The sequence below is a fragment of the Camelus dromedarius genome, chromosome 14, assembly GCF_036321535.1.
Source record: "Camelus dromedarius isolate mCamDro1 chromosome 14, mCamDro1.pat, whole genome shotgun sequence".
Taxonomy (NCBI): domain Eukaryota; kingdom Metazoa; phylum Chordata; class Mammalia; order Artiodactyla; family Camelidae; genus Camelus; species Camelus dromedarius.
The window spans coordinates 33332909-33359074 of record NC_087449.1 but is presented as its reverse complement, the minus strand read 5'-3'; the positions used below and the strand labels follow the sequence as shown (position 1 = coordinate 33359074).

Below are 26166 nucleotides of genomic sequence, written 5' to 3'. Positions count from 1 at the left end.
ACTTCAGATAGCAACATGGAAAGTTCTTTTACAATCAGACAGCAAAACAGAGTATGTGAGTGCAGATAGTGGTAGATGGTAGTGGAAGAGTATAAAATTTCTCCTTTGATTGCTTCAGTTTTCTCAGTGAAATAATAAGCAAGATCATTAGCTGAGAGTATTGATGATTTGAGGAGAGGGTAGAGGTAGTCTAGGAAAGTGGGAGAACTGAACATGTGTTCAGGGAACTACATATAATTCAGTCTAGCCAGAGCAATGATTTCAGTAATGTTCACATTTTTGTAATAATATGTCTGTCTACTTCAGAAGACTACATGCTTCTGGAGGGTTCAATCCATGAGTATTCATCTTGGGTTCTCTAGCACTCAAGATAATGCCTGGCACATAGCAGGTCCTTAATAAATGAATGTCAAATGATTAAATAAGCAAGCCACCCCCTAAAGGAGCACAGGTTTTTATTTCTCCACCAATCTGGCAACATAATTCCCATATGATGAAGTTTTGGTCATAGCCCAACACCTGAAGGAAATTTTTCTCGTCTAAATGAAAAAGATACAAAGGATATTATCTTGACACGATTCAAACAACACAAGTCTTCCAAAATGAGGTATAAATTTCTTAGGAATCTTGGAACTGAAAAACTAAACCAGATCAACCCCTCACTTTACAGATGAGGAAAATGAGGCCAAGAGGCTTACTCAAGGTCAGTCAATCAATCTACTATTAAAATAGCTTCAATAGAAGGCATCACAAATTCTACAGATAGAAAAGCCAAAAACAAAACAAAACAAAAAAAAGCTTACTTTGCCATGTTTTTCCTTCATGGCATTACTTTGGTTGTCTGTTTCTGTCTTCTTGGTATCATCTTTTGGTTGGTCTGCCTTAGCTTTGTTTTCCTCAGCAATTGAGTTTTTCTCAGTTGCACTACTTGAATTATATTCCCACTTCACAAACTTCTCTTCTACTATGCCCTTCAGCTGAAAGTCATCCATTCTTTTTGGGTCAAAGCCTTCAATCTATATAAAAAGGCATTCCAAATTGGTAGTGGAAAAATTATTAAAAAAAAAAAGATGGACAAACAGATAACAAACCAGAATTCCAGCTTTTAAGTGTCTGAACAGAGTATTCTGCAGAACAAACTATATATATACATGCACATACATGTCACAAACTCACACTTACCCAACTTCCAAGTAAGCAAGGAAGAAGAGGGGGTTTTCTTTGTTGTAGGAAAAACATCACCATTAAAGCAAAACAGTAAGAAGGAATTCCGCCATCAGTTTGGGAGTCAATATAGCACAACTGCAAAAAAGTACCACCTTTTAGCTTTCTTTAATATTCTTTTTTTCCCTCACAATAAAAGCTTGTTTTTTCCTGCCATAATTGCTGTAAAAAGTTCAAACAATAAATATTAAATATAAGGAATGCCTTGAAATCACATTACCCTGAAATAACTATTTATATACTGGTAACCATCTTTCCATTCATTTCTTTACTGCATATATAAGACACATACGTATTTTAGTTAAGTGGAACCATATCATGCATAGTGCTTTTACTGTGGACATGTTTTTAAAGTATTATTTCTTACCGTGCCTCTAATTCTACATCAATGGTAACAATTTTCTATGTACTCTTCCATGCCTTTTTCTATACTCAAATAACCATATAAAATATACATACATTCCTCTTTTCTATATAAGTATAGGGAGGATCTTAAGTTTTTTTGTCATTGTTTTGCTGAAAATGTATATTACAGACATCTTTCTGTTTATTACTCTTCTCCCTTAACAATGCACCTCTAAGTCAATTAGTATGCACCTAACATATTCGTTTGAATGGTTAAATTATAGTTTATGATCTGGATGGTTACTCAATAGTTCCCCCAACCCAAGGACTTTCACATTTTGTTCCCAGCTTTTGTCACTTTAAACAGTGTTGTAATATTTATCTTTATACATTTTCCTAAGTACTAATGCTCATTTCTATGAGCTGTATTCCCAGGAATGTGTTTGCTGGATTAAAAAATGTGATATTGGGGGAGAGAATATAGCTCAAGTCGCAGGTCACATGCTTAGCATGCACAAGGTCTGGGTTCAATCCCCAGTATTTATCAAACAAACAAATCTAATTACTGCTCCCGGCCAAAAAAAGTGATATATTTAAATTCTAATAAAAACATTATGAGATTATTTTCCAAAATCAGTACAAAAATTTCTCTTTTCACCAGTAACACAAGTGTATTCTCATGCTTTCCAACACTAGGTGTTAATCAGTTTTTTTTAAAAATTGTCAATAGGATAAGTGAGATGTAATATCTAATAGTTACTTCAGTTTGCATTTCCTGGATGCTAAGAAGTTATGCAAATTTTTGTGTTTATTAACCATTTGGATTTGCTCTTTTTTGAACAATTAAATCTTTTGCTAGTTTTTTCTATTTTCATCATTACATACCAATTTGTATGAGTTCTTTTTACATTACAGGTAATAACCCTTTGTATCTGACATATGCAGTGAAAAATGTTAGTTTTCCTAATCTATTTTTCTTTTGGTATTATTTATGGTACTATTTATCATATAAAATATATTAATACTTATATAGTTAAATATGCTTATAGCTTCTAAGTTTCCTATTATGGTAAAAGGTTTCCCCAACCCAAAGGTTACATTTGTATACTCTTAAACTTTCTTCTAAAATTTTTAATTTTCATTTAAGCAGAATTTATTTTGTATGTAGTACGCCAAAGGTCCAAAATTATTTTCTTCGAAAAGATAAAGTGTGACATCACCATTTATTAAATAAACCATTGTTTTATCACTGAAATGAAATATTTTATTTTCATCATACATTAAAATCTTATTTACACCAGATCTAATTCTGGGCTTTCTATTTTGTTCCACAGATCTACTTGTCTATTCCTATGCCAATGGTATACACTTGATTAAAGCAGTTTTATAGTGGTAAAGTACATCCCCCTTCACTAGTCTTCTCTTTCTGAATTATTCTGGCTATTCTCAAACTTTATTCTTTCATACTAACTTTAAGATTACTTAATAATTTTTTAAAAAATTATTGGTAATTCTAATTGAAATTAGTGTACATTTGAAAGATTAATTTAAGGAGATTTCACATTTTAGGGATACTGTCTCCCTACCCAAGAACTTGGTATTTTTGTATTTTCCAAAAATTTAGGAACTATCATCAATTACTCACTTTCCCTCAACTCCCATATCCAGTACTTCTGCAAGTTCAGCTTCCAAAACTTATCATAAATTTGTCTACTTTGCTTCATACCCACTCTAATCCAGTACAGATCATTATCCTTTCTAGATGATCTACTACAGCAGCCTGCTCACTAGGCTCCCTATTTCTACTCTTTATCCTAGAAAAACCTTTTCCAAGTATAAATCACATCAAGTCATACACACCTTTTAAAATTCATCCTATGCTTTCCCACCCCAATTAAAATACAAATTCCTTACCACTGGGATTGTCTGTCTAACCTCACCTCCTATAACTTTCACTTCTACTTCTTTCCAGTCAGTCTTGCTTCCTTTCTGCTCCTCATGAGCTCATTCTCACCTTAGAGGTTTTGTACCAGCTATCCCTTGGATGCTATTCCCTCAGGCATTCAAGTGTCTGGTTATGCTGGTCTGATCTGAGTTTAAATATCACTTCCTTAAAGAAACATTCCCTGACCATCAGGCGTAATGTCACTCTCTTATCACATTATCTCATTTTTATGGCACTAAATGCTACCAGATACTGTATTATTTAGTACATTTCTTTACTGTCTGATTCTTCCACAAGTATGTAAACTTCACAACAACAGGACTCAGCATGTCCTGCTAGATGTTTCCAGCAGCTAAGAACATAGCATACAAGAAGCATTTAACAAATGTCTGCTGAATGAATGAAATTGTCTAGATTTTGTTTTCACCTTTCAATAATATAATTTTCTTCCTGTACCTTTCTTCCATTAAATTTATTCCTTAGTTATTTTATAATTTGTGTCACTACCATGAAGGTAATAGTTTTCCCTGTTTCTATTGTATAAGGTTATGTTTATGCCAGAGAAAAGCTACTGGTTTTTGTATGGTTATTCTGCATCTTATAAATTCTCTTATTAATCCGAGTAGTTTTTAACTAGGGTTTTCTAGGTACATAATCAAATAATTAGAAAAGAGAAAATTTTACTGTTTTTCCAAAATTTACATTCATTTTTCCATTTTCTTTTCATGTTGCATTTTTTTTATTGAAGTACAGTCAATTACAATGTGTTAATTTCTGGTGTACAGCACAATGTCCCAGTCGTGCATATGCAAACATATAATCGTTTTCATATATATTTTTTTCATTAAAGGTTATTACAAGATATTGAACATAGTTCCCTGTGCTATACAGAAGAAACTTAAAAATTATTTTTATATATAGTGGCTAACATCTGTAAATCTTAAACTCCCAAATGAATCCCTTTCCACCCCCTTTCCCCGGTAACCATAAGATTGTTTACTAACGTCTGTGAGTCTGCTTCTGTTTTGTAGATGAGTTCATAACGTCTTTCTTCTTTTTTTAAGATTCCACATATGAGTGGTATCATATGGTATTTAGTATGGTACGGTATTTTTCTTTCTTTTTCTGGCTTACTTCACTTAGAATGATGATCTCTAGGTCCATCTATGTTGCATTTTTTAAAACTCCAAAACAATGTATGATATCATTGATGAACACCTCTGTAATACCCCAAATTTTAACACAAAGCTTGAGCAATTCATTTTTTTGATGTTTGTTACTGTTTTGTTTTTGTTTTTTTGTAAATAATCTTTATCATTAAATTGCATTTCTAGTTTAAATATTTTTTTTTTAGGAAGAGCATGCCTTGTTAGTATCTATGTTTTTTTCTGCTTTAAATTGTTAATATATATTACTCAGCCATAAAAAAGAATGAAATAATGCCATGTGCAGCAACATGGATGGACCTCAAGGTTATTATATGAAGTAAGCCAAAGACAAATATCATATGATATCACTTATATGTGGAATCTTAAAAAAAAAAATACAAATTTTATTTACAAACCAGAAACAGACTCATGGACACAGAAAACAAACTATGGTTACCAAAGGAGAAAGGGAAAGGGAGGGACAAATTAGGATTTGGGGATTAACAGATACACATGACTATATATAAAACAGATAAACAATGGAAGTATATTCAATTTTTTGGAATAAACTATAATGGAAAGAATCTAAAAACATATATATATATATACATGTATATGTATAACTGAATTGCTTTGCTATACACCTAAAACTAATACTGTAAAGCAACTACACTTCAATAAAAATAAAATTTTTTAAATTGTTAACATAATAAATTATGTTAACAGATTTCCTGATATTAAACTATTCTTGCATTCCTGAAATAAATTCTGCATGGTCATTTTGATACTCTGATATATTCCACTTGTTTATATTTTATTTAGACTTTTGTATCTACTTAAGGAAGATTAGTCTATAATTGGATTTTTATTATTATTTTATTCTTGGATGATAACGATTTAGCATACTCACTAAAGTTTTAATGGCTTAGTAAAGTTAAGAATATAATTAAAAATAAGAAAGGATAAAAAAACCCACTTATAAAAAGTCTGAAATATCTCACTGGAATAAATTCTGATTTATCGATGGTATTAAGACATAGGGTAGGCTAGCTAATGAATAAGTCAGATTAACCAGAAACTTCTTTGCAACCATAACGAACTCCTCATGTAAGCAGTTAACAATATCAGACATTTCAGAGTAATAATGTTAAGGCAGTTTAAGAGAGAGCTCTTAAAACACAGAGATCTCATAGCCAAGATATGGAAATAATCTAAATGTCTACAGACAGACAAATGGATAATGAAAATACAGTGTATACATACAATGAAATACTACTCAGCCTTAAAAAGAAAATTCTGCCATTTGCAACAACACAGATAGACCTAGAGGACATTATACTGAGTGAAATAAGCCAGGCACACAGAGGTAAGTGCTATATGATCTCACTTATATGTGGAATCTAAAGTAGTCAAAGTCATAGAAGCAGAGAGGAGAATGGTGGTAACCAGAGGCTAGGGGAGAGGGAAATGGGGAGATGTTGGTCAATGGGTATAAAATTTCAGTTATACAAGATGAATAAGTTCTAGTGATCTAATGTACAGCATGGTGACTACAGGTAACAATATTGTACTATGTAGCTGAAATTTGCTAAGAGAATAAATCTCAAGTGTTCTCACCACACACACAAAGAAGTAACTATGTGAGGTAATAGATATGTCAAGTAGCTTGACTGGTGATTATTTCACAATGTATATGCATATCAAATCATCAAGTTATATTACCTTAAATACATACAATAAAAAATAAAAGTAAAATAAACCCAGGAATCTCTTTCAGATGTCACATCCTGCTAAAATTAATTTATATGTTAACCACAAAAAGTGGCTCTGAGTTAGAAAACTTGACTATATGGACTGATAAGACTAAGAGTTTTGCTGCCCAGAGTTAAATAGGCTTTCCTAGGAAACTATCTCCTATTACTGAAATGTTAATAATATAGCTACTTAAGAGTGGTGATAACAAAAGGACAATCAACAGTAATCTCATGATAATGAGTTATAAGAATAAATAATAATCATATACTAGAATTTATGAACCCTCAAATTGTGGAAAATCTGTGCTTTTATTAGAAATGTACAATGTGAATTAAAACTTCAAGATACATAAAACTGCTTTAAAAAACTCAAAGAGGAATCATTTCTAGGTTTCTTACAATAAACTCAAAAAGTGAAAACCATGAAGAAAGGTCTTTGTAACTAACACAGCTGCCAAAAATGAGACACATTGTTTTGTTGGAAACAGAAAGGAACCAGTCTACCACCAGCTTTGTAACAAGCTTTTTAGTGTCCTTCACTGATTGGTATGTTCAGAATCAATATAAATTTGAGCAATCTTTTCTAAGAGCCACTTTAGGAAGCAAAGTTTATAGGCCATGTGTTTTTTTCCAAATGAAAATAACTTATCCTAGTATCATTTATAGTCTTCTAACACAGTCTACTTAGAAGAACAAAAGAATGTCTGTGAGGAAATGAAGACTATCTATGACCACTAAAAAATTAAGTCATCATTAAAAAGTATCATCCCAGAGGAAGCTGTTCAATTCTTCATCCCTTATGAAGCTACTAGCCTTCCTGGAGTTGATACACTCAGTTTCCTGAGTGATGACTATGCCTCATCTACCAGTCTCATCTCATACTCTGAGAAACTTTATTTACTAGGGTTGTCACGCCAGTTCCTGTTCCTGTGGACTTACTAGTGTTTAAATAATCTCATTTGCCAATTGGAGAAAAAAAAAAAAAAAGGTTTGTGCAGCATTTTGGAGCTCAAAGTATATTCTCATCATCTCGTATCTCTTTCAAAATAATCTCTCCAGATGGAAAAATTGAAGCTCAGATAGGTGAAGTGCCTTGCTCAAAATGACATAAATACTTAGTATAAAAACTAGAACTGGAATTGGTTTATTTCATTTCATAGCACTAAATTTCTGTAGTATACAGGCATTGTGCTAGGTACAAAATATAATGAGATAAATAAGAGGCATTCATCCTCCCTCAGACTGGTTCACTGCTCCCAGTCAGTTCCATGAGTTAAAAATCTCCATTCTGCAGAAACTGGACCATGTATTCAACAAATATTTATTAAATGCCTACTCTGTGCTGGCACAGTAAAATAAGAAGCACTAGGACAAGCAGTGAATAAATAAAATACACTAAAATTCCTGTCCTCACAAGGTTTACAATTTCACTGGAAGAAAACATCACAAACAAATATATGAATATACATATGGCAGGTGGTAGTAAGTGCTATGAACAAAATAAAGCAGGAAAAAGGCAGGGAGAATGATAGAGGCAATGTTATTTTATACAGGGTGGTCCAGGTAACACTGCTAAGGAGAAATCTGAGCAGAAACTTGAAAAAAGGCGTAAAAGTGAACTATTCTGGTTATGTAGGGTAAGAACATTCCAAGTGAACGGAATAGCAAACACAGAGGCCTTAGGTACGAAGATGCTCCAGCCTTAGGCTTTCTGACTATTCCTTACTTTTCAAGCTGTTCCTTACTCAGTCAGCTGCTTCTGTCCCAAGTATGGGGAGAATCCTCTAATTGAAAGTTCAGACAAGGTGGGGAGTATAGCGCAGGCTTAGCATGCACAAGGTCCTGGGTTCAATCCCCAGTACCTCCATTAAATAAACCAACAAACAAACCTAATTACCTACCCTCCCCACCCACACACACAAGTTTAGACAAAATGTTTCAATGGCTGTTTTTCTTCTCAAGTTATCACCCCTACCACTACCTACTAATCCATCTTTTTTGTGTAAGACAGAGAATTTACTCATCACTAGTCTAACAAGTGATGAATACTATACTGATGAATATTACATAAGAAAGCTAAAAGTCTCTCTCTAGTCGTTTGGACTGATGTGGGTAATTACTTTACCACTCCTCACTACCTCCAGGAGGTAACCTGGAGCAAAGGGAAAACCACAGCCTTTAATAATATGAATTAAGTCTAATTCAGGAACCTTAGATAACTAACCCTTAGCAGTTGCCCATTCAGAAATTGCTGCAGGTTATAAATAGTTCAGAAGAAAAAAAAATAATGTTCTAAGACTGTGATTGAGAAAAAAACATGCTAACAGAAGATCTTAACTTGCATAACCATATCTTACAATCATACAACTTTAACTTACAATAAGAGTGAAATCTTGAGCCTCAAATATTAAGATGTGAAAGAGAATATTTTCACACTACTTTCATATTATGTACTACATAAAAAGAGAATAAAGTATAATCATTAAAAATCCTAAATATATATCAATAACTCTATACACCTATGAAATTTCATTTTCATGTCCATTATCAGAACCTGCCACATCACTTTCTGTCCAGCATAGATAAATATTTTGTCCCCACATATTATGATTTATGTTACATGTTAGTGCAAGAAAAAGCCTGAGTTATCTTTTTTTTAGGAATAAAGCATTTTTTAATGAAGGTATATACTTTTTTTAGACATGTTATTATATACTTAACAGACTACAGCATAGTGTAAATATAACTTTTATATGCACTGGGAAACAAAAAAATTCATGTAATTCCCGTTATTGTGATAATTGCTTTATTTTTTAGTTTTCCAGTTTTTTGGGGGGATGGGGTGGGGGGGTGGAGGTAATTAGCTTTAGTTATTTATTTTTAGAGGCAGTACTGGGTGGGGATTGAACCCAGGACCTTGTACATGCTAAGCATGCACTCTATCACTTGAGCTATCTTAAAGATTAGGTACTTTTTTCTTCTGATCCACTTACCTTAGCCCAATAGCGAAAGGCTAACACCAAGGGAGTAAAGACAGGTTCCATTTTGCCAAGAGCAGCAAGTAAATCAGTAGTGAGGCATGCCGTATCATTTCCTGCACTCACTCTACAAAGCAAACCACTGTGAATGAAAAACAAATAAATTTTATTGTATTAATACCTTAAAAACCAAAACACTTCAAATCCTGTGGCTATCCTTTCCAGTCACCATGCGCTAAAACCTAAGAAGTCATAATAAAAACAAATGTTTTAATGAACTTAGAGCTACCAAAAACTATATAACATTTCCATCACTAGAATTCCATACAAACAAAAGATGTTTTAACTGTTCATTTATACTCTGGAAATAAATTTCAACCTCATTTTGTAGTTAAGTTCATGAAAAATTTATTCCAAAAGCAGCATTATGATTCACCAAAATTTAATTTATATTAGAGAAAAGACATTGATCTTATCAATGTCAAATAGTGCAATATACCTTCCTAGTTCATTCTTTTTGCTTTGCACATGATAAAAGCGAAAAATGAAATACTGAACTGACTATACTTCTTGACTCTAAGTTCTCCTATCCAAGCTTTCATGATTTTATTGATATGCTACTCTTCAGAATAGAATCTACCCATTAATCCACAAGTAATGTTTATATGTAAATGAAAATAGGAGCTACTTAAACGGGGTGACAGAATTATAGTAGAAATATTTTGGTGGCAGGGAGAAGAATGTAACTAAGGTTGCCACACAGAGGCAATTTGGCACAATGTGATGAAAAAAATGCTAGAAGTCAGAATACCTCCATTGCAATTCAATTTTCCTCTGAATAATTTGAATTTGGACGAATCATATAATCACTCTAGGTCTCAATTTTCTAATTTAGAAAATAAGGAAGTTGAACTGGATCTCCATAGATCCTCCAAGCTCTGAATAAGAAAATATAGTAATCTTAAAATGTAAGAAATACAGGTTAATAATAAAAGAATTTTTTATCATTTCAGTATTGTTTCCATGTCTCCCACATTGATCTTGATAGGACTATTTTAGTTCCCTTTTTCAAAGGCATTTTGCTCTCTCAGTCCTGCAAATATCTGATTAGAAAGGCAAGCTTAGTCTTCAAAGAGTCCTTCAATTTCAGTGAACTAAAATCTAAATTCTAATAGACAGTGAGCTCCTTGAGAAGGGAGGCTATTTCTTACTTACGTTTGAAATAAGCAAAGCAGTACCTAATATATAGTAAATGCTCAATACTGTCCAGTGAATAAACTTGAGATTCAAATGAAAAGCTTTGCATTAGAATGTTTTATTTTTAACTGTCTGGTAACTCTATTTCTTGTTCACATGCTTTAGTAGGCTTGCTATTTTTAATAAAAAGAAACTAACTTAGTCATGTTAACCCAAAGAGAAATCTAAAAAAATTTTCTCTTACAGATGTTCACTGCATATTTAGCTGCTATTGTTATTTTTAAAATACTGTATTTTCTCTTTACTGTTACCAACCTTTTCCGATCCTTGCACACCACAACAGGAACTTTCGCGTGAAAATCAGATTCCACATCTACATATAGTACTAATGAAAAAAAATTAAAACAAGTAAGGTAATGTCAGCATCTCTCAAATGTTTACTCTATGGCAAACATTAAGTAATAGTTTCCTTCTACAAATCACTCTCATTGCTTCTGTGGGATAATCCACTCTTCTCATTATGAGCATCAACCCAACAGAATCTCTTACCTCTCTTGGTGTCATTTGCTGTATTATCACAAACCACAGGCAGAGTCCCAAATATTGTCCGAACATTATAATCACCTTAAGAAGAAAGGTTTTAACATCCCTAAAAGTTTGAATATTTCCAAGTAAGTATAAAATTTAGTCAAAGTTATTAAACCTTCAAAAATATAGCAAACAGAAGACACCACTTACTTCTGAGGGCTATTTCCATAGGAGTCACGAAATGAGAACCTACAAGGCTTTGACAATTTAGTTCTTTTAAATTATTCATTGCAGAAAAGCTAACTCTGCTGTCCCCATTTCCTGTTAATATAAGAAGAGTCTGCCCAATCAAAACTCCTAAGGAAGGACTAACAGGTGAAGCATACTTCCACTCTGAAGGCTATCTCTACATATCCAAGGTAGGCCGCATGCCATAAAATAACTAATCTAAACAAAAATAGATGGATTAACATTATTTCACTTGAAGTTTAAAGAAAATCTCTTAGTAGTACTTGTTGGAATTATTAATTTATTCAAAAAACACGTGCTAAAGACCTACACGTCAGGAATTCCATTATGCATCGTGGATATGACAATGAGTAAGACACAAAGAGCCCAAGTAAGGATTTGGAAAACATATAAACAAATAAACCCTGAGGATGACAGGATAAAGGTCTTTAAAGAATGCAAAGGGCATAAAGGAGGGAATAACCAATTTTACACTCAGACTAAATTTTGTAAACCTATGTTATGTGACTTAAGATTATCTATTCATGTATGTTAGTGAAAAAGAAAATTTTAATATTTTTGCTAGCTTAATACTGTCTCGTGAGTCTAAAGAGGTAAAAGCCCTTATCAGTAATCTGCTTTAGAATTTTTGTGCAATTTGAGACAACTATTCATTAAGAAAGAAAGTGATATTAAAACCCCTTTACAGGTTAAACTGGACCAACTAAATGCCATAAAAATGAATCATCCAGGAAAATGGCCAAGGAGCTGATAAATATTGGAGAGCTGACAGGGCAGACAGAGAGAAGAAAGGAAGTTTAGAACTGATGGTAGAGCCAATGAGAGAGTAAGGCTAATTAAGGTCAACAAGCTATCTCTTCTAAGTCAAAATGCAAATATTTTTGCCAGGTAATTTTGATTCATAAAATTTAAGATGACAATAGTAATAATAACAATCACATTAGCAGAAATTTAGTAAGTTACTGTATACCAGGCACTATTTTAAGCTATGGCTTAACCTATTTCATCCTCAAAAGCAGACTTCCCACCAAGGGGGAGGGGATAGCTCAGTGGTAGACTATATGCTTAGCATGTACAAGGTCCTGGGTTCAATCCCCTGTACCTCCAGTAAGTAAATAAATAAACAAACAAACAATTACATCCCCCTCCAAAAACAAACAAAACCTTTTAACTTAAAATAAAAAAAAAAAAGATACTACATTATTGCCATTTTACAGATGAGAAAACTGAAGCTTTAACTCTTAAAAAATCTGTCAAAGGATACAAAACCAGTAAGTGGTAGAACAAAAATTTGAGCCCAGAAGTCCTGGCTCCAGATCCTGAGCTCATAGCTTTACTTTATAAAAAGAAAAGCAGTAAGTAAAACCAAGAGACTAACACTCCAGATTGTACTATATGACCTGGGACCTGCTTCAAGAAAGTTGTAATTACTAAAATTTTTATTTTAGAAGTATTTTTTACCTGTATGAATGTCCTTTTTACATAAAAATCAATCTACATAGATAAGCCACATATGAAAAACTTACTAAGTATAATTTTGTTGATGTAATATAAATGGTTGAATTAGGTTAATATTGTTTCAAGTGGAAAAAAAAATGTTTACTCAATGCATACACACATTTTTTTCCCCAAGTCTCTCCCTAAGTCTTCTTTCATCAACATTCTCCCTATGATTATAGGTTTCCTGTCTTCTTTTACACAAGAAATCCCCATAATATTCAAAGGTAACTTTTTAAAATTACCCAAAAGGCAGCAGTTTTGTTATATCAATATTAAATATACTTGTGATCTAATCAACATGTGAATTTTCTACTACACCTATTAAATACATAGATATTTACATGTAACTACATGTATATGTATATCCACATGTAATACAATGACTCAAATAATGCTAACAGTTTTAGTTTACCTTGGTTAGCCATACATAAACAATAAAATGCATGTATCTTCATCATTAAAGAATTTTCTTTAGAAAGACAAACTTAAAAATAAACTCACCACTTTTTTTTAAAATCCCAAGCACTTGTATCAGAAGATCAGGATGATTCATCTAAAAAAGTTTCAAATTAAATAAGTCTACTAACTTCAAGGTTCAAGTTTCAGAGCTTTAAAAAGAATTCAATTTCATTAAATACTTAAAATCATGCTCTGTATTTTAAAATAATGAAAACAGCACAGTGTTTCAGTTTTATGTTAAGAACCCCTGATCATGGAAGTAGAATCTAGTAAATCATGTAGTGGTATTATCCCAGCAACACTCCTAGAATTAATATCTTAGAGTGAGAAAAGATTCTGGAATTTCACGCAAAACAAATGAAAAGAAACTCATTTACCAATGATTTCAAAAGAGAAGTTGTTGAGATAAGAAATTTGAGGGTTACTGACAACTGGCAGCATGGCCAAAATGCTTAGATTAAAATACTACTTTAAATAACAAGCATGTCAAATGTTAGTTTAAACGTGTACTTTGCTGTTATTAAAAAGAACTTAATAATCATATATGTAAGTAAATGACTGTATCAGACTAGAAATTAAAACATCAAATTTTCACTAAAATCAAATTTCCTTGAGCATAAATTTATATTCAAAAAATTAAAAACACATAAAATGTCAACTCATTATTTTAAATATTTGATATGTTAATAAAAGCAATGTTAGCAGTGCTAAACAATATTGGCACTTTTGCTAATGGTCCTAGCTACTACTTATTAAAAGTACCCATAATGTACCAGGCACTATATTTTGGAAACTAGAAACCGAGACTCACAAAGGTCAAATAACTTGCTCATTGAAGCCAAGATATGAACAATGATGTCTGATTTCAAAGTTCTCTTTTATTTCTATACTGTTTACCATAAGCAATAACTGTTCAACTTGTTCAAATATAAGCATTTTTCTTTTTTTTTGAATGCCTTCTTCCTTTTTTTTTTGTTCCTTATTACTTTAATTCCACCTATGTCTAACCCCTAAAAAGTACTTTCCAAAAGCACTGTTTAATCAAGATAGCAACATTCTACAAGCCAGAGTTTTATAGTCCTCTATAGCTTTTCTAAAAAGATAATCAATAAAAAATACCAAGTACCAGTTAAGAATCACACAGGAAAGGTTCTTTTCTACTTACCTTGGGAGGAAATTTTATATCTATATTAACATCACTACTTTTCAGAGCAAACTTAGACAGAGACGAGCCATACAACCTAAGTGAACATTCTGGAAATAAAGGAAAAATATCAAAGCATGAAACAGTCTGCAAATATGAGAATTTTAAAAAATAGCAACAGGAAGATTGCAAATATTTCAACTCCATGTTTTCCAATTCTAGTACAACAATTATAGAAGAATAACATCCTTTCTAACTGATCTACAAAATAATAAAAATATTCCTCAATTATAGGGTTCAGGAACAGAGAAGGGATAAAGAAATAACTCATATAAGCTTAGTGTTTAAATAAAATTTTAGTATTAATTCACTTAGAAACGATCAGAAGTATGTTTAACATTTAATATGTAAGAGTAAAGAAGGTACTAACCTAGCTATAGCCATTGTCACAAACTACATTTATTTTTAAGTATTTATATTTTATGTAAGAGACAGCACTTCTTGGGGGAAGAGATCATAGACGTTCAATGCTAGTGCTCTTTAAAAATACAAAGTGAAGTGAGGTCAACTGATATTGCAACCCTAAAATCAAAACAACTCTGGTTCTCAAGAGTTCATAGAACAAAATAAATAGAAACAATACATGCTACCTACATCTTGCTCAATCTACCAAATATGTCATTTCAAAAAGCAGAATAAGGTAAATTTTCAAAGGATCACACCAGAATGCAGTTTGAAAAATAACATGATTGAGACTCATCAGGTTAAGTACGTTAGAAAGCTTAAATTTATACTCAGCTGTATATATAAAAGTCTACTTTTCAAGTTCACAAATTGTCTGAGTGTCATCCAAGTTGTTAAAAATCATAAATATTTCACTTCTACTCTGATAATAATAGTGAATCTTCCTATATAATGTAAACTAGTATCAATGTTTTTAGATAGAAAACTACATTATTATAGAAAGGATAAAGAGAAATAAAAATTTTCAGTTTCAATTTTATGTTTTGTCTTATAAATCTCACAATGGCTCTACATAAAATTATAATTTGGCAACTGTCTAAAATTCCTTTGGTGGTAAGAAACAGGTCTTATTTAATATACATTTACCTAAATTCAGTATTAATACACAAAATGATGAGGGCTAAGCAAATAATCTATACATAAATGTCTACAATAAACCTGGCTTAACTCTCCCTTGCACCAAAAACATAAGCTTTTTGTAAAGAAAGAGCAAGAGTCAAAAAGAAATAAAAGTATAAATTTTACCTCTAAAATCCTTAAAATAATTTTCCCCACTAACAAGCAATAGGAATTTATTCAGTGACTGATTCAAATGTATATACTGAAAATAATACAACTAAAATGCCCACTTAGAAGTCAATGATAATGAAAAATTAATATAAAATATACTATTTGACCACTAAACAATTAATCTTGTATCTGGCATTTTTAAAATCTTTTTTTCTTATTACAAAAATTACGATATGCCATAATTCTCCATTTTTCTTTTTTGAAATATTTCCCCAAAAAAGCCATGCATAAAACAATTAAATTCATCTACTTTTAAGATGGAGAAAAAAAAGAAAGGAAAACATTAAGAAATTTACCCTAAGTTCAAGAGGAAGCAAGAGGAAGAGTTGTGTGATCTTAAAAATTAAGTATAAAATGAAGTACCTGGTAAAAATGTTGTTATAACCTTTGACATTTCTTCCACAATTTCCTGACGGACTCTGAGGTCATCATCTGTTATTCCTTGTTCTTTTGCTAATTCAATAACTGCAACAGTTAAAGCAGCCAAGTGGGCAGGGGTAGGAGGTGGAAGAGAACGAAGCTCACTTTCTTCCTGTTTTTCCTGTTAGTGTAACATTTAACAACATAAAAACAGATTCCTATTTTAATATCCTCATATTTAGGAGAGAAGGACAGAAATATATTAACTCAACAAATACTTACCTTCAACAGCCAAATTTAAAACACTTAGGATATGGAAGTGAACAAAAGAGACAGATCTCTGCCTTGGTGAAGCAAGATTGGAAGAATGAGAGGTGCTATATTAAACATTATTAAACATTAAAAAAAAAAAAGCTTGTTTTACTTTACTGTCTACAAATTCTGAAATGCTGTATCAAAGCCAAGATTCCCTAAGTACAACATTTAGCTGATAATTTTGCTGCAGCCAAGAGAGACTGTATTAGATGTAGCAGAGGGTCTTAAATATCTCTGAATGTCATACACAGTATCAGATTAAATGGCCCTAGAAAAACATCTTAAAAATTATCATATATTTGATATATTACCTATCATCTACAACTGAGTTTTCTGTTATTTTATATAACACTAGGCAAAGTGTTTTTTTAAAAATCTCTGTTCTGCTAAAAGTTTAAAAGCCAATTTAAAACGAGCTAAAAAGGGACTATATTATACACACACAAAATGACTTTTTAAAATTAATTATTCTGATTTTTAAAATACACGCTAACTGCAAAAGCTACATAAATTATAGGAAAATGCAATCAAGAAAATCATCCACCAGCTCACGTCCTACTATTTTCTTCATTTTTAAACAAAACTGAGACCATACCATTTCTCTTATTTAATATTATAACAAAGGCATTTTCTATTACTACATTTCAGTCAAGAAACAATCTCTTACTTTTTGAGACATGGAGCTCCCAACAGAATAATCAAAAGTAGTTTGTTCTTTCCCCCTCCCCCAACCCCACACAGTTAAACAAGGACTCTGGCCTATTTCTAATTTTATTCTTTGTTACCACATTCAGGTTTAACATAAATAAAGTTTACCTAAAGTACAGAATAATCAAACATAGGAAGTAAGACAATCTTATTTTTATAAGTTTCTGTGACCATTTCTGCAATCTTAATTATAAACTACATCTTAGATGAGTGTCTCAGTTTTCAGGACTATTTTTTTCAGGATTCATTCAAGGTATTAACAGCAACATACTTAATGAAAAAATGACACAAGATTAATATGCAACAAATTTTTCTTTCTATACAAAGAAGTACTGCTAGATTGAAATAAGAGGCTAAAAAACAATCAGCGAACACACTCTTCTATCTATACTATTAATAAGCTTATCCTACATCCTTTAGGATACTGTTCCATCAAACATTCAGACTGACATCCTCTTATCATTGATCATCCCCAAATCATCCTGACATCCTCATGTACCCTATCATAAATATGATCATTTAAGCACCTAGCCTTCTGCAACTTATATTCTAGAGGAAACAGACAACAGATAAATAAATTAATATGTTATGATGTCAGATAGTGTTATTAAGAAAATTAGAACAGAGTAAAAGGCTATGGACTGATGGGAAGGAGGTATTCATTTTATAATACAGTGGACATAAAAATCTGCTCCAAACAGGTAAAGAGACCTGAAAGAAGTGAAGAAGAGATATTTAAATTTCTGGGGGAAGAACATTCAAAACACAGAGAATAATAAATACAAAGACTCAGAGGCAAGAAAATATTTAATGTTATTTGAAGAAAGCAATATGGCTAAAGCTGAGTAACAAAGGGGTGAATGTGAAAGATGATGAAGCTGAAAAGCTAATTAGAAGGCAAATATTGTATAACCTTATAAAACTTGGTAAGAGCTTAAAATTTTATTCTAAGTTGGGAAGCTACTGATGGGCTATGAGCAGGAAGTAACATGTTATGACATACTTTAAAAGAACAATTGCAGCTGCTAAATGAAGGTTGTGGGGGGCAAGAAAAGGGATAAGTTGGAAACAGTCCAGGTGAGAGACAGCTTAGATTAAAGCAGAAAAAGTAGAGGTGTGTGTAAAAAAATGACTAAATCTAGAATACATAATTCTACAGAATTTGCTAATTGTTTGAATGTGGGGTGTAAAAGAAAGAGATGGATCTCAAATGTACTTATCCTAAGCAACTGGGTAAATGGTGATGCCTTCTGCTAAGATGAGGTAAATGCTGGAGAGAATTAAGTTTAGGCTAGAAAAACTGGTCCATGATACAAAAGCCTCCTAATTAGTTTCCCATCTCTAGTCTCCAGACCTTCATCCCATTCCTCATATTTCTACCAGTTATTTTCCTACTTAAAAAACCTTCAATAAATCCTCAACAAAATACTAGCAAACCAAATTCACAGAATTTTAAAAGGATTATTTACCATGGCCAAGTGTAATTTATTCCTGAAATGTAAGAACGGTTCAACATAAAATAATCAACCAATGTAATATACCACCTTGAGGCATGAAAGGAAAAAAAAAATGACATGATCACCTCCCCTGATACAGAAAAACTATCTGACAAAATTCAACACTCATTTACGGTAAATTCACTCAACAAACTAGGAATAAAATGAAACTTACCATTATGTAATAAAGACTACATATGAAAAACCCACAGCTAACATCACATTCAATGGTGAAAGGCTGAAAGCTTTCCCTTTAAGATCAGGCACAAGTAAAGAATGCCCATTTTCACCACTTCTATTCAACGTATTATTGGAAGGTCTAGCCAGAGGAATTAGGCAAGAAAAAGAAATAAAAGGCACCAAAATTGGAAAGTAATAAATAAAATTATCTCTATTCATAGATAACATAATCTAATATGTACAAATCCTCAAGTGTACCAAAAAATAAGTGTTAAAACTAATGAACAAATTCAGCAAAGTAGCAGGATACAAATCAGCACACAAAAAGCGTTGCATTTCTATCCACTAACATTGAACAATTTGAAAAGGAAACTAAGAAAATAATTTCACTCAAAACAGCATTAAAAGGAATAAAATACTTAAGAATTAACTTAACCAAGAAGATGAAAGAGTTGTACACAGAAAGAGACAAAAGACTCCTTAAAGTAATTAAAGAAGACATGAATAAACAGAAAGATACCTTCATGTTCATGGATTGGCAGACTTAATATTGTTAAGATGTCAGTAGTACTCAAAGCAATCTACAGATTCGACGCAATCCCTATCAAAATCCCAATGACAGTTTTTTGCAAAAATAGAAAAAAATGATCCTAAAAGTCACATGGAATCTCAAGGGACCCCAAAAAGCCAAAACAATCTTGAAAAAACAGGAATGAAGATAAGGGACTCACATTTCCTAATTTCAAAACTCATTATAAACCCACAGTAACCAAAACAATATGGCATTGGCATAAAGATCAACATACAGACTGATAGAATAAAATAAGTGAGCTCAGACATAGATGCTCATATATACGGTCAGGTGATTTTTTTTTATAAAAGTATCAAGAACATTTAGTGGGAAAAGACTGTCTCTTCAAAACATAGTGCTAGGAAAACTGGATATCACACATGCAGTGTGGACCCTTACCTTACACAATATACTCAATCATATAAAAATTATACTGAAAATGGATCAAAGACCTAAATATAAGAGAAAAATTATAAAACTCTTAGAAGAAAACAGAACACCTTCATGACACTGAATTTGGCAATGATTTTTTTTTGGATATTAAACAAAAACACAGGCAACAAAAGAAAAAATAGACAAATTGGACTTCCTAAGAATTAAAAACTTTTGTGCATCAAGCAATACTATTAACAGAGTAAAAAGTCAACCCACAGAATGGGGAAAAAAATTTGCAAGTCACATATATGATAAGGGATTAATATCCAGAACACATAAAGAACTCCTAAACTCAACTACAAGAAAATAACTCAAAAGTGGTCACAGGACTTGAATAGACATTTCTCCAAAGAAGATATACAAACAGACAATAAGCACATAAATAGGCACTCAACATCAGAAATCATCAGGTACATGCAAATCAAAAGCACAATGATACATCATTTCACATTCATTAGGATGGTTATTAAACAACACTAAAAACAATAGGAAAAAAAAAAACTCAACAGTTTTGTGTGTGTAGAAACAGAACCTTTGTGCACTGCTGATGCGAATGTAAAATGGTGCAGCCTCTATGGAAAACAGCATGGCAAGTCCTCAGAAAGTTAAACATAGCGGGGAGGGTATAGCTCAAATGGTAGAGCGCATGCTATGTCCTGGGTTCAATCCCCAGTACCTCCTCTAAAAATAAGTAAACCTGATTACCTCCCACCCTGTCAAAATAAAATAATTAAATAATATAATAATAAATATTTTTTTAAAAAAGAAAATTAAACATAAATACTGTTTGATCCAGCAATTCCACTTCTGGGTATATACACAAAAAAATGAAAGTAAAGATTCAAACAAGTATTCTATACCAATGTTCATACCAACATTATTCACACTAGCAAAAAAGTAGAAACAACCCAAATATCTATCCATGGATGAATGGATATAGAAAACATGGTATATACTATACAGAATGGAATATTATTCAGCATTAAAAAGGAAGAAAATTCTGATACATACTACAATATGGTTGACTCTTGAAGACATTATGCTAAGTGAAATGAGCAGAAAAGGACAAACATATGATTCCACTTATATGCAGTACCAACAACAGTTAAATACAGAGGCAGAAAGTAGAATAGTAGTTACCAGCGGCAAGGGGGAATGGGTACAAAGTTTCAATACCGGATAATGAAAAAGTTCTGCAGATGGATAGATAGTGCAGACCATTGTACAACAATGTGAATGTACTCAATATCACTAAACTGTACATTTAAAAATGACTAAAATGGCAAATTTAATGTCATATATATTTTATCACAATTAGAAAAAAACTGTTTTAAACCTTCAATGGCACCAACAAGATAATGCACCATCTTCTTAACATGGAATATACAGTAGTTTAGTTTTGGTCTGCCATTTTAGGCCCTCCTCCAACCATTCCCTCTACTCCCTCCAACATTTTGGGCAGATATCCAGTTAAACAGCAGCTTCCAAATACTGTATGTGCTACTAGATCTCCACATCATCATCACTCATTTTGTCACTTATGCCTAAAAGGCCCTTGACAGTCTTTCTTGTACCCGTCTGGTAAAACTCATTGTAACTTTAATGTCAAATATTCAGTGAACCCTTCTTAATGTCTTTCCTTTCCAACATAATGAAACACTCTCTTTAATTCATGATTAATAATAGACTGAATTCTGTCAAACTTTACCTCCTCAGGTAATCAACTTACTCTCCTCATTTTAAACACTGCCCCATCTACTGGCTTGTTTTCAACAAGCAAGCATTCTCTACCTCTATAATAATAGCAATGACAACCATCATTTATTGAGTGCCTATTATGGGCTTGGAATTTACAGGTATTATGTCACTTACAATACACCTCCCTAGGTAGCTACTATCAAAACCATTTTTTAGATAAGAAAACCAAGGCTTACAGATGTTAAAAATCTTTCTACAATCACAGGGTGGAGCTGAAAATCCAACCTAGGTTAAACTCCCAAGCTTGGGCTCTTTCCAATTCCAATTCAATAGTCAACAAATACCATGGAGCAACTATGTGTCAGGCATCATGCTAGACAATGGAGTCACAATGGGAAAAAAAGAATGCATATGACCCCTGCCCTCATGGAGTTCACAGTCAAGACAGAGATATGGATTAATCAAAATGATTATTTGAATAAATAAAAAATTAAAATCATGAACCATGGTGAAAGTTCCACTATGCCATATTAAAAAAAAAAAAAAAAAAAAGACTGTGTGTACCATGCTAGCAATTTTCCTTCCTTTCTTTCACAATGAAGCTTCCTGAAGGTTAAGTCTGTGTGTCCTTCCTTTAACCTGCTCACTCAAAACTACGTTCATTAGCTCTAAATCAGAACATGCTCTTATAGGATTATCAAAACATCCTTAGTTACAAAGTCCATATTCTTAAATTATTTTTATCTATATTATCAGACACTTTGGACTATCCTCTTAAAACTCTCCTTTCTTTCTGCTTCTGTGATATCCCTCTCTATTCTTCCTATTTTTCTGATCATTCTCCAGTCTACTGGTTGCTCTTCCTCTACCAGCCCTTTAATGTTTGTGTTCTTTAATGTTTGTGTTCTTACTTCCTTCCATGATCTCACCCACACCCATGACTTCAATATGCTAAAGATGACCAAATCTGACTCACCAGTTCCTAATATAAATTCCAGATCCTTATATTCAACTGATCGGTGAACATCTCTACTTGAAATGTCCTATAAGTGTTTCAAACTCAGCATGTTTTAAAACATTTTTCTTTTTGTAGTTCCTCTAAGTAAATGGAATCACAATCTATAATAACATCTCAGATACCTTATGATCATTTTAGACATCCTAGGCCTCTACTTCCACAATTCTATATCCTAATTCATTCTTAAAGCTCTAACCTCAACTTCATTCTCACTAACAACTACTTCATATCAAATACTCCTCATTGCCTGAATAGATTATTATAAAAAACTAACTGGTCTCACCAACCTAGACCCTTCAAAGGCTTATTTCACACTGATGCCAGGGTGAGTAATCTTGCAAACATACATGTCATTAAACTCCATAAACCTCAAAATAAAATCCAAATACTCCAACATAGTATATGTATTCATTCATGATCAGGCTTTTGCCCATCTCTCCAAAATTATATATTTCATCCTCCCCTTTGCCAGTTTTCTTGTTATGCTAAGAAACTGTACACAGTCTGTGGTTTCTTGCTTCAGTGACTCTTTGGATCAGGTTCTCTATTCAACTTCTCTATTAAGCTTTCTCCAACTCACTACACAAAATTTCTTACATAAGTCCCAAACTACTGTCACAGCATATTCTAGAAACCATCTACTATCACACCATACTCTTTTCAGTCACTTGTTTATGCCTATGTCCAGTGCCTGTGAACTCCCTACATCCACAGGTTGATGGCAGTTTATTTTTTTTCAGATCTCTATAGCATCAGTGCCTAAAGCAGAAGCTGAAGGTACAGAATAAATTATTTATAAATCAAAAAATGTGTACTGGTCTTGTAACTGGAAAAATACAGCTCATTTACCTTTTTGGATATGTGTAAGATGAATTTTGACTGAGTTTTTTTTTGGGGGGGTATCTCTTAGCTATTATATTGTTTTTGTTAAAATTTCTAAAACAGGTTGAACAATAATAGTTAATTCCAGGTATATTTCTAAAGTTCTTTTTTTTATTGAAATATAGTCAGTTTACAATGTTGTGTCAGTTTCTGGTATACAGCATAATGTTCTGATATAGTCATATATATATATACACATATATTCATTTTCATATTCTTTTTCATTATAGGTTACCATAAGATATTAGATATGATTCCGACAGTAGGACCCCATTGTTTATCTATTTTATATATAGTAGTATCTACAAATCCTGAATTCCCAATTTATCCCTCTACTCCCCCTCCACGTTTCCCCCTGGTAACCGTTAAGTTTGTTTTCTATGTCTGTGAGTCTGTTTCTGTTTTGTAAATAAGTTCATTTGTGTCACTTTTTTAGATTCCACAGAAGTGATATCCACATGATATTTTTCTTTCTCTTTCTGGCTTTCTTCACATAGAATGACGATCTCCAGGTCCATCCATGCTGCAGCAAATGGCATTATTTTATTCCTTTTTATAGCTGAATAATATTCCACTAGTTTTCTTTTTTGATCTGCTTTTCCTGACACCACCAGTTCATCACCCGATGCCACACCCTGCCCATTCTTTAGCTGGAGGCTTTTTCATTGTCTTATTCAATCTTTCTTCTTTTCATAGTGTGGAAGCTTTACTCTACTGCTAGTCTTTTAGTGCTTACCTAGGTATTTCAATATGTATACTTAACCTAAAAATATCTAAAAATAAACCAGTATCTTTATTATCTTCCCAATCTAGAAAATTTTTAACAGCAGTAACACTGAGAACCCTCTCCAAACTTACATCCTATTACTGTTGAGTATTTTAGTTATAGCCTACATTTTTGTCCCTGACAAATGGAATGCTGTTGTTATTGTTGCTGTTATTATTATTTTATTAAACCAACATGTCTTTAATTCTCCATTCTTTCTCACATCTCTCATGTTTCCCTGAGGTTCATCTTCCTTAGTCTAAAATACATCCTTTAGAATTCACTAATAGTCCTCTGAAGGTTAACACTCTCATTTAATTTGGCCATCAATATATTTTGTGTTCATTATTGTCAGGTCATTTCACTAGGTATAAAAATATAAGTTGACAGGAGGTTTTTTCCCCTCCAGAATTCTAAAGATTATTGCACTGCCTTCTGGCTTTTAGTGCTGCTACTGATAATTCAGATACATTCCCAACTTCTGCACCTTTATGAATGACATTTTCTTTTGTGACTGCTTTTTAAAAAACAACTATACTGAGATATAATTTATATAAAATAAACAAACTGCACATATTTAAGGTTTGCAATTTGGTTAGTTTTTGACATACGTATACAATAAAACCATTGCCTCAGTAAAGTTAATAAACATATCAACCACTCATAAAAGTTCCCTCATATCCCTTTATAATCATTTCCTCCCCTCCCACACTCATACTCAGGCAACCACCAACTTGCTTTCTGTGACTATAGATTAGACTGCATTTTCCAGAGTTTTAAATAGAATAAATAGAATCACATAGTATATACTCATTTTTGTCTAGCTTCTTTCACTCAGGGTAATTATTTTAAGACTCATCTATGATGCTGTGTAATCAACAGTTCACTTCTTTTTATGCCAAATAGTGTAACAAAGTATGGAGATGTCAAAATGTGTTTATCTATTCACCTACTGATGTACATTTGGCTTGTTCACATTCTCTGGATAATTATCATACATAAAATTGCTATGAACATTCATATACAATTTGTATAGATATATGCTTTCATTTCTCTTCTAAATACATAGGAATGAAATGGCTGAATCGTTTATTAGGTGTATGCTGAATTTTTTTAAAACTGCCAAAATGTTTTCAAAAGTGGCTGTATCACCGTATGACCAGTAATTCCACTTCTGGGTATTTATTGAAGGAAATGAAAACACTAACTGGAAAAGATATCTGAATCTCCATATTCACTGCAGCTCTATTTACAACAGCCAAGACACAGAAACAATCTAAGAGTCCACTGATGAATGAATGACCGAAGAAAACATGGTCTATATATAACTGAATATTACTCAGGCATTAAAAAAAGAAAATCTTGCCATATGAAACAACATGGATGGACCCTGAGGGCACACTGCTAAATGAAATAAGTCAGACAGAGATATGACCTCACTTATATGTGTAATCTAAAGAAAACAAAGAAGAAACAAAAACTGAACTCATACAGGGAACAGATTGGTGGTTGCCAGAGGCAGGGGTGAGCGGTAGGGGTAGGTGAAATGGGTAAAACTAGTCAAAAGCTAGAAACTTTCAGTTATAAAATAAATTAGTCCTGGAAATGCAATATACGCATGGTGACTATAGTTAAGAATACCATATTGTGTATTTAAAAGTGGCTAAGAGTAAATCTTAAAATTTCTCATCTCAAGAAAAAAATTGTAATCACGTGTGGCAGTGGATATTCATTAAACTTATTGTGATCATTTTGCAAAATATACATATACTAAGTCATTATGTCATACACCTGAAACTAATATAATGTTATGTCTACCATCTCTCAACTAAAAAAAATTTTAAAATGAACCTTTTAAAAAAATAAGCAGATGTACTACTTTACATTTCTACCAGTACTATTTGAGAATTGTAGTTCCTTTCACATTCTTAACAATACCTGGCATAGTCAAT

At 32.4% G+C, this 26166-nt stretch overlaps 1 protein-coding gene across 10 annotated transcripts in view; it reads right to left on the bottom strand.

Moving 5' to 3' along the window:
* TUT4 (terminal uridylyl transferase 4) overlaps positions 1–26166 on the bottom strand; it is a 132931-nt gene that overhangs the window by 51723 nt on the left and 55042 nt on the right. For 6 of the 10 annotated variants that reach the window (XM_031465137.2, XM_031465136.2, XM_031465131.2 and 3 more), the window contains exons 5-12: positions 16149–16326; positions 14493–14581; positions 13370–13421; positions 11141–11215; positions 10907–10976; positions 9410–9536; positions 1183–1302; positions 804–1016 (exon numbers count right to left, since the gene is read on the bottom strand). In XM_031465137.2, coding sequence (XP_031320997.2) covers positions 804–1016; positions 1183–1302; positions 9410–9536; positions 10907–10976; positions 11141–11215; positions 13370–13421; positions 14493–14581; positions 16149–16326 — 924 coding nt within the window. The remainder of the gene's footprint in view (positions 1–803; positions 1017–1182; positions 1303–9409; positions 9537–10906; positions 10977–11140; positions 11216–13369; positions 13422–14492; positions 14582–16148; positions 16327–26166) is intronic. The other 4 variants (XM_031465139.2, XM_031465138.2, XM_031465140.2 and 1 more) reach the window with 1 other exon arrangement.